At 47.8% G+C, this 16,731-nt stretch overlaps 3 gene segments (V, D, J or C); all 3 read left to right on the top strand.

Annotated features, from left to right (window-relative positions):
* The first annotated feature begins 2,474 nt into the window (after positions 1 to 2,474).
* Positions 2,475 to 2,989, top strand: LOC123810917. The segment is given in 2 exon segments: positions 2,475 to 2,520; positions 2,637 to 2,989. Coding segments are annotated over 2 exon segments (399 nt in total).
* A 3,304-nt stretch (positions 2,990 to 6,293) lies between these two features.
* Positions 6,294 to 7,926, top strand: LOC123810916. The segment is given in 3 exon segments: positions 6,294 to 6,393; positions 6,517 to 6,851; positions 7,834 to 7,926. Coding segments are annotated over 3 exon segments (474 nt in total).
* Positions 7,927 to 10,441: 2,515 nt separating this feature from the next.
* Positions 10,442 to 16,708, top strand: LOC123810915. The segment is given in 3 exon segments: positions 10,442 to 10,508; positions 10,622 to 10,974; positions 16,613 to 16,708. Coding segments are annotated over 3 exon segments (495 nt in total).
* The last annotated feature ends 23 nt before the right edge of the window (positions 16,709 to 16,731 follow it).

The following is a 16,731-nucleotide window of genomic DNA, read 5'->3' as shown; positions in this document are numbered from 1 at the left end:
CATGACAGCATCTCGTGCCCTTGGGGACAGGCGTGTGTGGGTCCTGGAGCACAGACAGGAGCAGCAGGTGGGTGAGGAGCAGACACTGAAGACAGAAGACAAGATGACCCCCATGAGCATGTGACCTGCCAGGGCACGGTGGTTGTTTGAGTGTCTGCTCACATTTCCCTTAAATAACAGTCTGTAAGGTCATCAGTTGTCACCTGGGACTAACACACAGTTCAAAATACAATTTCGTTGATCAAAAACCATCTGATCAACAAAATGTAATATTCAACTTCTGACCCAAAGTTCCACAAAAGACTCTAGTGGGGAAACTCATGAAGGAAGGAGCATGGGTTTAAAATGTCTGTGTGAATGAGACAGGACTCTGCCCTGTGACGTGGGTGAAGGGAGCTGATAAATGATGGTCCGAGGCCGTGTGTGCTGGTCTGGACTCCTTCTGCTCACACGTGTCACCCCTGAACCTCATGACTCCAGACACAGGAAGCCTGTTCCCCCTTTCCTCTCTCACTCAGCACAGCAGTCAGTCAGCTGACCATTCTGGACATTTCTACACATGTACATTCATGTGATAGCAGTTGGAACCTGTTGCTGTCCTGTGCAAGAGTTTGGGCACGTAAATACATATTTATGGCACAACACATGCCCATGAGGGACGTGGTGTGTGGGTGTGTTTTCAGCCAGTGAGGGAGCAGAGTGAGAGATACGGGGGGTAGAGGATTAAACAAGAGGAGTCCCATGCATGGGGCTTGAGGTGGTGTAACCAATGCAGGCAGTTCTTTGAACTCTTTTCTATAGTTTGTGTGACTTCAGCATTGTCATATTAATTCTCTACTTCTGTCTGTGGTGACATGTGTGTGCCTTACTACTGAAAGCCACTGAGAATGACCGAAATGTGTGCTGTCACCATGACTCAAGTTTAATTCCATTTCCTTCCAAAAGACAGAGGAGGAGTCACCTTGAGCATCATGAAGGGAGAGGAGTCAGGGATCTGAAGTACCAGGAAAGTGGGGAAAGCTGGAGGCCCGAGAGAACGTGCAGGGGCTGCGTGGTGGGTGTGGAGGGGGCGGGGCCAACCTTGAAGCCCCCTGAGGGGAGCCCAGGAGTTGGGGCTCTGTGCAAACAGCAGTGAGGAGTCACTGAGGGTTTTGAGCTGGGGGTGACCTGTCTGAGCTGCATGAGAAAGACCCTCTGAGTGCCTTGAGGACACAGCACCCCAGGCGAGCAGGTGATCCTGGTCAGAGTCATTGACTCGAGGTCCCTGTGAGTCTAGACGTGTGGGGACCATGGGGCCGTGGGCACAGGTACAGCAGAGGTAGATCTGGACACAGAGGGATGTGCTGGTCTCTGCCTCCAACTGCCCAGACACTCAGCACGTCTGCAAACGTGCCACACCTGACTGCTGTCTTGCCACTAAAGGGAGACAGTGAGTAAGAAAATACAGGTAGAAAGTTTTGTTTAAAATATAAACAAATGTGAGGTCACCTAAGACAAAATCCTAACCAGAAATGCATCACACAGGTATGAGAACACTAAGAATAAAAAGAGTAAACTAAAAATAAAACTTAATTCCTAAAATGAAGTAGCATACTACCCTTTCCACTGTTAAATGTGAACCCTTTAAAAGCCATTCTCTTTACCAATCACTTAATCAAATAATATCTATGAAAACTGTACAGGCATCACAGGACTTAAAATATTTGCCGAGTTGGGCTCCTCTGCACGTGACTCTGAGTGCGTTCCTGGAAATTTCGCTGAAAAGCCCCAGCAAGCCCTTCAGACCAGATGAATGGTCCCCTGGTCTGTGACATTGGACATGCAGGTCACTTTGCACTTTACTTTTGAACATCTTCACTGGAGGTGAAACAAAGTAATTAGTCATATAAGTGCATGTTTGTGCCTCCCCAGAAGGGGACCCCTGGGAGTGAGATGCCACAGTAACCAGTACAGTGTCTCTGAGTCACAGTATCTGGGAACCAGACCCTGGAGGTGTGAACAGAGTCAGTGACCTGCTGAGCTGTAGAGACCAGCTAGGCTCCTGGAGGGTGGGCCATAGAGAAGGGTGGACTGCCACCAGCAGGGGGCCCTGTGGGACTGCCTTGTGGTGCCTACTAAGCTGCTCATTAGGGATCATTCACTAATAGGAGTCTGGGTCTGGTGGTTGGAACCAGTGCACACTGACGGGGACTCAGCAGCTGTTTCCTCTGGGGCCTGATAATATCCCCTGAGAAGGGGCCTCTGTGATGTCTCAAGGGGTTATTCCCCTCAGGGGTCTTGCAAGGGGTGAAGCCAGCCTCCATCTTCCTCAGTCTGAGTGTGAGTTGAACTGCAGCACCAGGGCTCAGGGAGGGGCTGGGCAGCCTGTGGAAGGACACACATTTGCATGGACAGCCCCTCCCTTGGCAGAGGGTGGGGAGAAAAGGAGGCCTGGGTAGCCCAGCCCCACTGTGGGCTCAGCGGCTGTGTGCACCATGGCCTGGACTCCTCTCCTCCTTGTGCTCCTCTCTCACTGCACAGGTAGGGACAGGCCTCAGGGATCAGAGCTCAGCCCCAGGTTCATTCCCTTCCTGCTCCATCTCCTGAGAAAATTCCCCTGGTTCTGCCCCATCACTGACAAGTGTCTGTGTCTGCAGGTTCCCTCTCCCAGCCTGTGCTGACTCAGCCGCCCTCCCTCTCTGCATCTCTGGGAGCCACAGCCAGACTCACCTGCACCCTCAGCAGTGGCTTCAATGTTGCCGACTACCACATTCACTGGTTCCAGCAGAATCCAGGGAGCCTTCCCCGGTATCTCCTGAGATTTAAATCAGACTCAGACAAGCACCAGGGCTCAGGGGTCCCCAGCCGCTTCTCTGGATCCAAAGACACCTCGGCCAATGCAGGGCTCCTGACCATCTCTGGGCTGCAGCCTGAGGACGAGGCCGACTATTACTGTCTTACGTTTCATGGCAGTGGGAGCAGCTTCAGTGACTCACGGTGGCTCAGATGACGAGGAAGTGAGACAGAAACCCCTGGGCCCAGAGGTTATGGCTCTGAGCCTCACTGAAGCTTCTGTGGGGGCCTCTGCAAGGTGGGCTCCTCTGCAGTCAGAAACGCCCATGGAAGGGGGCGGAGCAGCACACAGTCATGAGTGAGAGCACAGGGCGTCCCGGGTCACTCTCGCTGAAGGGGTGACAAAGCCCGACTGATTGTCCCCACAGAGTCTGCAGTAAATTTTAACAGAAGAAATATTTTTAAGTAAAAATCTGAGGGTTATCTTACTGCTGTGTCTTGTTTTGCACTCACACAGAACCCTTCTGTCACATCTGGTCACCAACTGTGGGAGGATTTTCTTCACAACAAGCAGTTCCCTGTGACAGCAGCTGGATGTTCCACCACACAACTCAGCTCTCCCACGGCTGCCTGGAGACGGTGTCAGGTTCACAGCAGAAGGGCCAAGTCCCACAGGACTGCCTGCACTTCAGGTGACGGTCACAAGCAGGACGTCTCCGGTGTCACACGAATTCTTCACTTTAACTTGAAGGCTCCCAGGGTCCCACCAGTTGTTTCAATTAATTTGTTGACTCGACCTGAACTCTTCTCCCTCCTCAAGGAAACGGGGGTCAGGGTTGTAAATTCCCGGCTTCAAATCCTGCCTCTGTCTATGAGTGACCAGTCCTCACCCACGAGCCCACCCAGAGCCACCTCATCAGAACAAAAGGAACACTTGTCACCCTGCAAATTTCAAGGTCAGGAGGCTGAAACCAATATATATTTTCTCTTATCTTGCAAAACTGTCTTTGCAAGTACCAGTGATGATCTAGACAGTCTTGTGAACCCACAAATTAATGTCATAAGTGAGAATCTTGTGTTATGTCTTCATCATGCCCACGGCCCCAGCCACTTAGACTGACCCTGGACACTGGGCCCTTGGGCACCCTCCATGACTGGTGACCTCATGACTGTCAGTGGTTCTGCTGAGCCCACAGGCACTGACTGTCCCCCTGTCCTCTCTCACTTCCCTGGGCTCCCAGCCATCCAGGCTGTGGGCTGGGCTGCGGGGCATCAGGAGCAGGAAGTCCCCAGGATGTGCCTGCGTTTCCTCCCCATGAAGCTGCTGATGAGCCCAGACCCCAGGTGAGCTTCTCCTGCACAGGAAGCAGCTGACACATGGGGGGTGACCATGGCAATGTGTCCAAGGGCTCCCAGGTAGAGCCCCCACATTTGTCACCTGGAAGAGCTGTGAGGGACCTTCTTGGGTTTGAGTCTCATTCTCTGAATTCTGTTGTGTCACCAGAACCACTGTGAACACCTCTGGAATCCAGCCTTAGAAGATGCTGATGATCATGGTTACAGAGCTGAACACGACCCAATGGCACAATGATGGCCTGTTCCATGGGGAAATATGACAAATGTGCCTTCCCTGTACCTGCTTGGTTCATGAGTCCCCTGTCTCTGCTTGTGACCAACACCAGCTCTGGATTATGATTCCGGTGTCACTTGTGCTTTGAAAACAAAAGGACTTAATTTTATCAATTTTTTCTTTGTGGTGACAATGAAAATATCTCCATTTGAAGATATGGTTCCCCCAGAGCACAAAGAATTGCTTTGCTTCCAGACCAAAAGAGCCCCCCAGTGCTGAGCGGGGCTGGGAAAGGCCCAAGTGCAGCACGTGAGACCCCAGAAGACCAGGTGGGCGTTTGTGCCCCAGTCTTGCTTCATGGGATCAGGAGAAAAGCCTTTCTCAGACACATGAGCAAGAGACTGTGGTGTGGCAAGATTTATCTGAGTTCAAATAGAAGGCTGCCCGTGTGTCACATGTCTGTCTGTCCTGGTATGGAAAACGTTCAACAGTGTCGTCAGCAAGGCCAGATCAAAGACCAGTATCCAGTGTCTGGTTGTTATTATAGTTTAGTCTTTCAGGGCCACACCATTAACTCTGGGCCCTGCTTGGCTGCTAGACCCAATTGTTGCTATGGAGACAGTGAACAAATGGGGCGATTGCATGTTTCTGGAAGAGGAAGAAGAGAGAAAGAGAAAGCGAGAGATACACAGAGAGAGAGAGAGAGAGGTCTCTTTGTTCCTTGGGAACCAGGATGCTCCTCCTACAAGGAGACGCCAGGGCATTAATCCCCTGGGAGGGTCAATGCTGCCATCCCCTGGGGAGAGTGAAGCTGTAGCTTCCTGGCTAAGCAAGTAGGCTTATGCTTCCCAGTTGATTTTGCTTAATCATGTCAGACTCCCTTTGCTTGCTTCCTTCCTTTATTCACACCCAGCTAACACGTGCACAGCAACCTACATGATCCCTGGTACCAGCCTGGGCTTCACGCGTACTTCTCTGAGCTTTGAAACCACAGAGAATTTGTTTTTCATCTGATTTAAGACCTTTGTGCAGTCTTCGAATTCTTATGTAGTGGGGAACATCACCCTCCCTCCCACTCAGCAGTTCTCAACAGTCTTATGACTAAGGAACGTGTACAACTAGGAATAAACATGTAAGATGGTGAACATAAGGTGTTAATGGGAAATTATACGTGTAACAATGAGGGACCACCAGGTTCCCATCAGCATGGCCAGCACTCACACTCTGACCACAGCAGAGGCTCCCAGGCTGTGGGGCGGCAGGGACTCTCACTGGGGCTGCGGGGACGCCCCAGCCATGGGCACCTTTGCAGACACTTTGGCAGTTTCTCACAAAGTTAAACACACTCTTGTGTGATACAGCACAGAAATCAGTCTAGCTTTTCATTTAAATCAGTCACTTGTGTCCAAACAAGCATCTGCACATGAAGTTACAGCTCATTCACTCACCTTTGTTAAAACTTACAAAGCAACTGCTAAGTCCTTCAATAAGTGAATGAATCAACAGAACACACTCTGGTCCATATACAATGGAACAGTATAATTGGCAACATCAGTAAATGATGTATCAGGCCACAGAAGGACACAAAGGAGCCTAAGACCCATATTTCTAAGTGAATGGAGCCAATGTGAAAAGGCTGGGACTGGGAGGGGCACAGGATCAGGGTCAGGCGCAGGGCAGGACCCTGAGCACCAGCACTAGCCTGCGGGTACCATGTCTCCTGTATCTACCAGACGGCGACCCTGCCCCACATTCCTCCTCTGTGAGTCCTTGGCCCTGACTCTAGCAGGTTTCCTGTGTCAATCATGGGTTGAAACCCTCCCACTCTTGTGATCTCTTTGTTTCAGCAGGAGCCCGGGATTTATTTAAAGGAGGAGCTTGTACACCTAATAAAAGGGAATATTTGCATAACGACATCCCACTCTGAGCCTCAGGCTGACATAAAGTCTGAAGACTCAGGCCTGGCTGTGGGGCTCAGGAAGCAGAGTCTGGGGGCATCTCCACCATGGACTGGGCTGTACTTCTCCTCACTGTCCTGGCTCACTGCACAGGTGGGGCCTGAGGGGGATTCTGGGAGGGCACCACCTTGTCCCCTGGCTTGATGTCATCTCCTCCCTCCCTGGGAACAGGGTCTGTCCTGTCCTCACTGATCTCTGTGCTGCTCCTCCTTGCAGGGTCTTGGGCCCAGTTTGTGCTGACTCAGCCCGGCTCTGTGTCTGGGTCTCTGGGACAGAAGGCCACCATCTCCTGCACTCGCAGCAGCGGCAACATTGGGAGCAGATATGTGCACTGGTACCAACAGCGCCCAGGCAGGGGCCCCACCACTGTGATCTATGATAATAACAAAAGACCCTCTGGGGTTCCAGATCGGTTCTCTGGCTCCATAGACAGTTCCTCCAACACTGCCTCCCTGACCATCTCAGGGCTGCAGCCTGAGGACGAGGCTGACTACTATTGTCTGTCTTCTGAGAGTAGTGGTTATTACATGGTGCTGCAGAGTCAGGGGGAAGTGAGACCAAAACCCCCAGAGCTTCCCCTTCTGGGTCTGCACTCAGCCTGTCCCCAACAAGGATGGTGCTCTCTTTTGTCTCCTGCTGGAAAGTTTGTGTTGAGATTGCAGGGTTCTGAGTCCCTCTATTTTCATTCCACCTTTCCCCATGTCAGGGAGGTTGGTTGTCTCTTTTCTATACAATGGATTCCTGAGGGTGAGTTAGTTCAGAGCAGGGTGTGTGAGCCTGTGTGTTTGTGGAATGAGGGTGGGTCAGTGCTTGTGGAGGGTCTGCTCTGTGCATGTGGGACACTCAGATGCTTCTTTGGACTCTGTTCATAGATGACAGTGGCACCCTCTTGTGTAGTTACGACGCACTGAACCCTCCAGATTTCCATATATGCCTAGACGGGGCCCAATCCCCCTAGGTTAGAGCCACGGGTTAAAAGGACAAGTTCTCAGCTGTTAGCCAGCCTTTGCCTTTGAGTCCTGTTCATGCCAGTCAGCTGGACAGAGACTAATGTGCCGTCTCTCTGTGCTTCTGAGTTCCCGTCTGTTAGACAAAAGTGTCACACTGATTCACGTGAGGTCAGAGCCTGTGACCCAGTCATGTGGACAGTCCTGTGAATCAGTGTGAAGGACAGCAGGAGGACAGGTAGTGTGGGGGCGGGAGGTTAGGGGGTGAAGGGATTGAGCAAAGGGAAAGGACTCATGGGCATGGACAATGGTGTGATGATGGCTGAGGAGAGGAGAGTATAAGAGGACTAAATGTTAATGGAAACTAATATAATAAAGATTAAATAAAACAAACAGAAAACCAAACACAAATCCATGAGTGAAGTACAATTTTTGGCCAAAATATGTGTGCAGTTAGTATATTGAAATTGTACACATTGCAGATAACACATTTCATATGTTTTCATTTATTCTCTAGAAGCACATTTCAAGCCTGAGACCCAGAGATGAATGGGCACATGACAGGGTCTCGTGCCCTTGGGGTCAGGTGCGTGTGGGTCCTGGAGACAGACAGGAGCAGCGGGTGGGTGAGGAGCAGACACTGAGGACAGAAGACAGCACGGCCCCCTTGAGCACGTGACCTGCCCAGGGCAATGTGGTTGTTTGAGTGTCTGCTCACATTTCACTTAAATAACAGTCTGTAAGGTCATCGGTTGTCACCTGGGACTAACACACAGCTCAAAATTCACCATTTGATCAACAAAATGTAATATTCAACTTTTCAACCCAAAGTCTCACAAAGGACTCTACTGCAGAAACTCATGGAGGAAGAGGCATACATTTGAAATGCTGTGTGAACAGACAGGATTCTGCCCTGTGATGTGGGTTAAGGAAACTGATAAGTGATGGTCCGAGGCCGTGTGTGCTGGTCTGGACTTCCTTCTGCTCCCACGTGTCATCCCTGAACCTCAGGACTCCAGACACAGGAGGCCCTGTTACTCCTTCTCTCTCTCACTCAGCACAGCAGCCAGTCAGCTGATCATTCTGGAGATTTCTACACACGTACATTCATGTGACAGGAGGTGGTACCCCTTCCTGTCCTGTGCCAACAGTTTGGGGACACACATGCGTATTTATGCTAGAACATGTGCTGATAAAGGGACATGTTGTGTGTTCCTGTTCTTTTTTGAAAGATTTTATTTATTTATTTTTAGAGAGGGCAAGGGAGGAAGGAAGAAAGAAAGAGAAACTTGAGTGTACGGTTGCCCCTTGGGTGCCCCCTACCAGAGACCTGGCCTGCAAAGCAGGCATGTGCCTTGACTGGAAATTGAACCAGAGACCCTTGGTTTGCAGGTTGGCACTCAGTCCACTGAACCACACCGGGAAAGACACTGGCTGTTTGTGTTTATAAGTCAGTAGATACAGAGGATAGGAGATTAAACAAGATGAGTCCCATGCATGGGGGTTGAGGTGGTGTAATTGATGCAGGCTGTTCTTTGAACTCTTCTCTATAGTTTGTGTGACTTCAACATTGTCATATTAGTTCCCTTATTCTGTCCATGATGATGATGTGTGTGTGCTCTACTACTACTGAGAGCCACTCAGATTTGGCCAAAGGTGAGCTGCACCATGATTTGAGTTTTAATCCTATTTCTTTCCAAAGGACAGAGGAGGAGACACCTTGAGCACCATGAAGGGACAGGAGTCTGGGATCTGAAATAACAGGGAAGTGGAGGAGTTGGGGGTCTGAGAGCACGTGGAGGGGCTGTGTGGTGGGTAGAGGGGATGGGCCTGACCATGAGGGCCCCTGAGGGGAGTTCAGGAGTTGGGATTCTGTGCAAATAGCAGTGGGGAGTCCCTGAAGGTTTTAGGTAGGGGGTGACCAGTCTGAGATGAGTGAGAAAGACCCTGCGAGTGCCTTGAGGGGAGAGTGCCCGAGGTGAGAAAGTGATCCTGGTCAGAGTCATTGACTAGGAGTCCCGTGAGTTTAGACATGTGGGGACCATGGGACCATGGACACAGGTACAGCAGAGGTGGATCCAGGCACAGAGGGATGTGATGGTCTCTGCCTCCAACAGACCAGACACTCAGCACGTCTGCAAATGCATCGCACCAGACTGGTATCTGGTTAGTAAGGTGAGACGATGAGTAAGAAAGTTAAGGTAGGAAGTTTTGTTTAAAATACAAACAAATGTGACATCACCTAAGAGAGAATCCTAACAAGAAACTGAATACACAGGTATGTAAAACACTAAGAATAAAAAATGAGAGAAAACAAAGAAGAATAAAGATTAATTCCTAAAATGAATTAGGATGGTGCACTTTCCACTGTTAAATGTGAGCCCTTCAAAAGGAATTCTCTTTAGCAATCACTCAATCAAATCACATCTGTGAAAACTGTGCGTGCATCACATGACTTGACATCTTTGCTGAATAGGTCTCCTCTGCCCCTGCTCCTGAGTGTGTTCCTGGCAAATGCTCTGTGCAGCCTGTATAAGCCATCAAACCAGATGAGTGGTGCTCTCATCTGTGACATTGGACGTGAAGGTCACTGTGCATTTACCTTTGCAATATCATCACTGGCTGTGAAAATAAATTAATTTGTCATTTACGTACAAGTTTGCACCTCCCATAGTTGTGGATTCCTGGAGTGAGATGCCACAGTAACCTGTACAGTGATCAGAGTCACAGTATCTGGGAACCAGACCCTGGATGTGTGACAGAATCAGTAACCTGCTGAGCTGCAGAAACCAGCTTGTGCTTTGGGTCATGTTGGGAGGTGTTGCTACTGCCACCAGCACGGGGCGCTGTGGGACAGCCCTGCTGTGCCTACTAAGCTGCTCCTTGGGGACCATTCACTAATAGAGCTTTTGTCTGCTGGTTGGAACCAGTGCACACTGACAGGGACTCAGCAGCTGTGTCTTCTGGGGCTTGATAATATCCCCTGAGAAGGGCCCTCTGTGATGTCTCAAGGGGTGATTCCCCTCAAGGGTGTCCCAAGGGGTGAAGCCAGCCTCCATCTTTCTCAGTCTGGGTGTGACCTGAGCTCCAGCACCAGGGCTCAGGGAGGGGCTGGACACATATTTGCATGGACAGCCCCTCCTCTGGCAGAGGGTGGGGAGAAAAGGAGGCCTGGGTAGCCCAGCCCCACTGTGGGCTCAGGGGCTTTGTGCACCATGGCCTGGACTCCTCTCCTCCTCGTGTTCCTCTCTCACTATACTGGTAGGGTGGGCCTTGGGGACCAGGCCTCTGTTCTGTTTTATTCCCTGCCTGCTCATTTCCTGAGAAGCTTCTCCTGGTTCTGCCCTCTAAGTGACAAGTGTCTGTGTTTGCAGGTTCCTTCTCCCAGCCTGTGCTGACTCAGCCGCGCTCCTTCTCTGCATCTCCGGGAGCAACAGCCAGACTCACCTGCACCCTCAGCAGTGGCTTCAATGTTGCCGACTACCACATTCGCTGGTTCCAGCAAAAGCCAGGGAGCTCTCCCCGGTATCTCCTGAGATTCAAATCAGACTCAGACAAGCACCAGGGCTCCGGGGTCCCCAGCCGCTTCTCTGGATCCAAAGATGCCTCGGCCAATGCAGGGCTCCTGCTCATCTCTGGGCTGCAGGCTGAGGACGAGGCTGACTATCACTGTGCTACATATCATAGCAGCTCAGAAAGTTACACAACGCTTCCGACCCATGGGGAAGTGGGACAAAAACCTCCTTACTGCTCTGCTCACAAAGGAAGCCTGGGAGGTTCCTCCACCTTCCCCTGCACTGGGTGGGCTCTCACAGCTGCACACACAGAACCTCATGAACATTCCTCAGTTCTGGGACAGGGAGCCTTGGGCACAGCCACGTCCAGGTCAGCAGAGGTGCCAGCCCATAAACCCCACCCCCTTGCTGCTCACAGTTTACTTCCCAGCTCCAAGAAGAATTTAATCTTTGAGTTCTCACCTGGGAAAGGAGAGCAGAACATTGTCTACTTCATAGGGTTGTGGGAGGATCATATGAAATTCTTATTAAATTCATGTTAAATTAGTAGTGCTAATTCTTGCCTCTGGATTCACAGCTACACGAACTCTGCTTATTCTAGGAGCAAATACTTCAGAAATATTATTGTTCTATTTCTTTTCTAACTCCTGCTCCCCCCTTTCTCTCCTTTCCAAGACTTACACAATGGAGAAAATTGAAAGAGAACTTGTTTTTCATTTCAAAAAGTCTGGATTGAAAACCCACATATTTCAAGCCCTGGACATGCATCATGGACATGCTTCTGAATTTCTCTGCATGTCAGTGGCGTTATCTGCAGCGTGAACATATAGTACTTTCCACATCAGCCTGGTGGGTAGAGCACCTGGGACGCGGGGAACAGGTCATTGAGTGCGTACCTGGGCACATGGGAGTGACAAGAATTGGCAGTGCTGTCCTCTCTTCACGACCCCAAATGGCCACTGGACTCTCCTGTTTAGCCTGGGTCACCCCAGCTGCATTATGCAGAGAGCCTGGAGGAGGAACTTGTCAACCATACAGACAGTTTAGACTCAGAGGGGAGAGCTCTCTGAATGCAGAGAGGAGCAGAGTGGACATTTGGGCAGACATTGATGAGGTTCTCATGTGACCTATGGGCTCCTGGGGGAAATCTAACTGGAGCAAATACAGATGAGTACCCATAGACCCTGCCTTCTGTGAGAAGAGGGAAAGTCATTGTATCCTCCACAACCCGGGTCCTTAGGGTCCACTCTGTTCCAAACCCTGATCTCTGTGTGTGGGGAGAGGCGGTAGTGGCAGAGCAGGAAGGTCTGGTAGCTTAATAAGGAGAGAGGTTCTTCCTTTGAGGGACATAGAATTCTCTGCAACTACAGAAATGAAGCTTCTGAAAGGTTTTCCCATGTTTATGTGGGTGGTATAAACACTTAATTAGCTTTGGAATATATATTGTTCATTTGTGTGTATGTAACTTCTTCCTTAACATTCTTCTGGAAAGGTTACTTAAAAGACTTCCAGTTTCTGATCCACCAGAAAAGGAACTTGGAACTAGTCACTCCATCCTAACAGGTGAGAATCTGACAAACAGGAGAATCAATAAGTCTTCTGATATCCTTCAGAGAGGTGCGGTCACTGACCCCAAAACTGTGGAGACAGGCACGTGAATACAGACAATCACAAGCTGTTGCAGCAGAAACAAACCTCCATGGCGACCAGTGCTCAATCCAAAAACCTAAACTGTGCTGATGAATAGCTGGAGGTGGACAAATCTCAGGGTTAAAAACTCCTGGAGGTCGGGGAACAACTCATAAGGGAAACTCCACACTTTCGTGGACGGCCCTCCACAAGGATAGCCCTCAGGAGAAATGGTCCTCTAACAGTGGAGTGGCAAACTATTTGAGGCAAAAACTGTTAGAATGCCAAGGAGAAACAGAGGGACTCCACAATCGTCCTGGAGAGTTTGTACAGTATCTGCCTCAGATCCAAATAGAGTTAAACTAGAAATCAGTAACAAGCAGCTGGAAAATCTCCCAAACACTTGCAGATTCAATAATACACTTCTGAACAACACATGTGCCAAAGAGGAAATCTCAAGAGAATTTTGAAAAAATTGAACTAAATGAAAATAAAACATCAACATTGGTGACATGTGGCAAAATGGGTGCTTAGAGGAAAACATTGCTGGAATGCAGACAGTAGATAAAAGAAAGATCTACAAGCAATAGTATAAGCTTCCACTTTGGAAAACTAGAAAAAGAAGGACACTTTAAATAAAGAATAGCAGAAGGAAATAAATAATAAAAATCAGACATAAATCAATGAAACTGGAAACAGTTAATTAGCAGTGAAAATCCACAAAATCAAAAGCTGGTTCTTTGAAAAGGTAATTTGTAAATCCTTAGGTACACTAAGGAAAAAGAGAGAAGATAAAAATTACTAATATTCCAAAAGAAAGGAAGAGTACTGATCCCATGAACATTAAAATGATAACACAAGAATACTATGAACCAGTCTTTGAAAGACACAGTCTACTCGAAGCTCACTCAAGAAGGAACAAGCAATCTGAACAAGTGTACACCAATTTAAAAAATTGAATCTATAACTGGTAACCTTCCAAAATGGAAGGAAACCAAGTTCTAGTGAGTTCACTGGTGAATTCCACCAAACATTTAAGAAAAAAAATTATACCAATCCTCCACAGGCTCTTCCAAAAAATAGAAGCAGATGGAATATTTCCAAACTCATTTTACGAGAAGAGCATTAACCTAATACTAAAACTGGTTAAAAACATCACAGAAAAAATTATAACAGATCAATATCACTCATGGGAAGAGATGTAAAAATCCTCAACAAAATATTAGCCAATTGAATACAAAAATGTGTAAAAAATTACACACCATGAGCAACTGGCACTTATCCCAGATATGTTCAATATTCAAAAATCAATTACTGTAATTCAGCACATCAACAGGATGAACAATTTCAAACACATAACCATATCAATTGATGCAGAGAAAGCATTTGACAAAATTCAACATCCATTCATGGTAAAAACTCACACAAACTCAACATAGAGGGAAATACATCTACAAACGACCTATAGATAACGTCATGCTAATGGTATGCTGATAAGCTCTTTTCCTAAGATTAGAAGCAAGGCAAAGATGTCCCCCCTTACCACTCCTCTAAACATTGTCATAGAAGTTTTAGCTAATGAGACTAGGAAAAGAAATAAAGGTTATACAGTTTGAGAAGGAAGATATACAATTATCTGAATGACACAATGAATGACACAGTTGTCTACAAAGAAATCTGAAAGAATCCACAACAACAACAAAACCCCTCCAGGAGCTAATAAGCAATTATAACAAAGTAGTAGGACACAGCGTTAATATACAAGTGTTGACCACTTTCTTACATATCAGCAATGAAGTAGTGAGTGTGAAATGAAAAGCACAATACCATTCACATTATCGCCCATTAAATGAAATACTTAAATGAAATATAAATGTAACAGTATATGCTCAACACCCATGGAAGGAAAACCACAAAACTCTAACAAAAGAAATCAAAGAAGAATTAAATAAGTGGAGAGAGATCCCGTGCTCACGGACAGGAAGACTCAATATTGTCCAGATGTCAGTTCTCTGCAAGTCGATCTACAGATTCCATGCAATCCCAGTGGAAACTTCAGAGAGTTATTTTGTAAATACCAACAACGTTGTTCTAACAGTTTCTATGGATAAGGAAAAGATCCAGAATAGCCAAAACAACATCGAGACAGAAGAAAAAGCTCTGAGGACTGACACTACCTAATTTCAAGACCGACTGTAAAGGTGCAGTGAGCAAGACAGAGCGGCATTAGCAAAAGAACAGACAGGCAGACCAATGGAACAGAACAGAGAGCCAAGAAACAGACCCACACAAGTACAGTTCACTGGCACTTGGCAATGGAGCAAAGGCAGTGCAATGGAGGAAGGGTAGTCTATCAGCAAATGGTGGTGAAAAACTGGATATCCATATGCAAAACAAAACAAAAATCTAGAGACAGACCTAACAATCTTTATAAAAATTAACTCAAAATGTATAGGCCTGAGTGTAAAATGCAAAATGATAAAATGCAGAAGAGAAAACAGGGAAAAATCAAGATGACCTTGTGTATGGTGATGACATTTTCATTACAACACCAAAGTCACAATCCATGAAAAAATTGATCAGCTGGGACATATTAAATTTAAGTCTTCTGTTGTGACTCAGGCACTGTCAGGAGAATGAGAAGACTGGCACAATTCAACTTCTTTCTCCCACAGAATAAGAAGAAACATTTGCAAAAGACAAATCTAATAATAGGCTGTTAACCAAATTATACAAAACTCTCTCAAAAATCAAAAATAAGAAAAGCCTATTAAAGATGTGAAAGAGATTTGGGCAGCCATTTCACCAAAGAAGACATACAGATGCAAATGAGCATATGCAAAGATGTTCAAGAAGACATGTCACTAAAGATTGCAAATTAAAGCAACAATGAGATACCACTAAACACCTATTTGATTGGGAAAAATCAAAACACGGACAACACCAAATGCTGGCAAGCATGCAGAGCAAAAGACACTCTGTTTCATTGCTGGTGGGAAAGTAAAATAGTACAGCTATTTCTTAAAAAGTTTGGTGGTTTGTTATAAAGTTAAAAATAATCTTGTTATACAATCCAGCACTCAAATGAGTTCAAATTGATGTCCATCAGAAACCTACGGAGGGATGGCATAGCACCTGTTCATAAATGCCAACACCTGAAAGCAACTGCGGTGCTCTTCAGTAGATGATAGATAAACCATTGTAGGTACAGTGAGTGGAATATTATTTATCCCTGAGAAGAAAGAAAATGCATGAAAAGACATGGAGGATTCTTAAATGAACGTTAGTAAGTGAAAGGAGCCAATGTGAAAAGGCTACATGTTGCATGATTCCACCTCTATGACGTTCTGGAAAAGGGCAAACTGAGGAGGCAGTAGAAAGACCAGTGGTTCCCAGAAGTCGGGGGAGAGACACAGGGAGGGACAGAGCTGTGGGGCACAGGGGTGTTTAGGGCAGTGACACTGTCCTGTACGACACTGCAATGGTGGATTCATGCCTTTTACATTTGTCCAAACCCATAGAATGTACAACAGCAGGGGTGAACCGGAATGTAAAATAGGGGCTTTGGCTGATAACAGAGTGTCAGTGTAGGTTTGTGGTTTGTACCAAATGTCCCAGCCAATCAGAGGAGCCCATGGCCCCAACCCCGTTAGTCAGCACAGTGGACACTTTCCTCGTGTGTGACTGGGCCCCATTTGGGCCGTCAGAGACCAGGTTGGAGACCACTGGCTCTCCTGTGTCTCCAGGCTCGAGGCAGTTTCCTTAAATGAACCTTGGCTCTCTTTGCTGCAAACTCCTATTGGCGTTTGCTTGGGCTTTGATGTGCAGCCAAAGGAACCCCCTTTAGTCTGGTCACAGCCTGGCTCTGTCCAATGTCCTTTTCCAATGCAGGATGCGGGACACATTCTCTGTCAGGGAGGGTTCCAAAAGCCTATCCCACAATTCTCTACACAGACCTGCTGTCTGAAAGTTTCCTCCTTGAACTATGAGGAAAGGGGTGGACAAGACATGAGGTGTTAATTTGTTTTCCTCCTGGAGGACAAGGTGTGAGTGAGGAAGGCTGATTCTTCTGTGTGGGCTCCTGGCTTCTCCTCTCTCCCATGGAGGAATCCCTGCCTGGGACAGCAGGGGGCGCTGCAAGACAGCTCTGGAGAGGGTGTGCTGGGTGTGCCCTCAGCTGGAAACCCAGCCATCTGTTTGTACTCTGGGTGCCTCTGCCAGGTGCTGCCTGTGAACCGTGGGGAGTGTCAGACCCTGTCAGTCCAGGCCCCACCCTTCACAGGACCACTCCAGCAGAAGCAGCAGACACAAGAGTAGAAGAAGGGGCTGGGACCTGCAGT

The sequence above is a fragment of the Phyllostomus hastatus genome, unplaced genomic scaffold (genome assembly GCF_019186645.2).
Source record: "Phyllostomus hastatus isolate PE091 unplaced genomic scaffold, TTU_PhHast_1.1 phas_scaffold_760, whole genome shotgun sequence".
Taxonomy (NCBI): domain Eukaryota; kingdom Metazoa; phylum Chordata; class Mammalia; order Chiroptera; family Phyllostomidae; genus Phyllostomus; species Phyllostomus hastatus.
The sequence above is the reverse complement of the archived record's forward strand: the minus strand, read 5'-3'. Positions and strand labels throughout refer to the sequence as shown.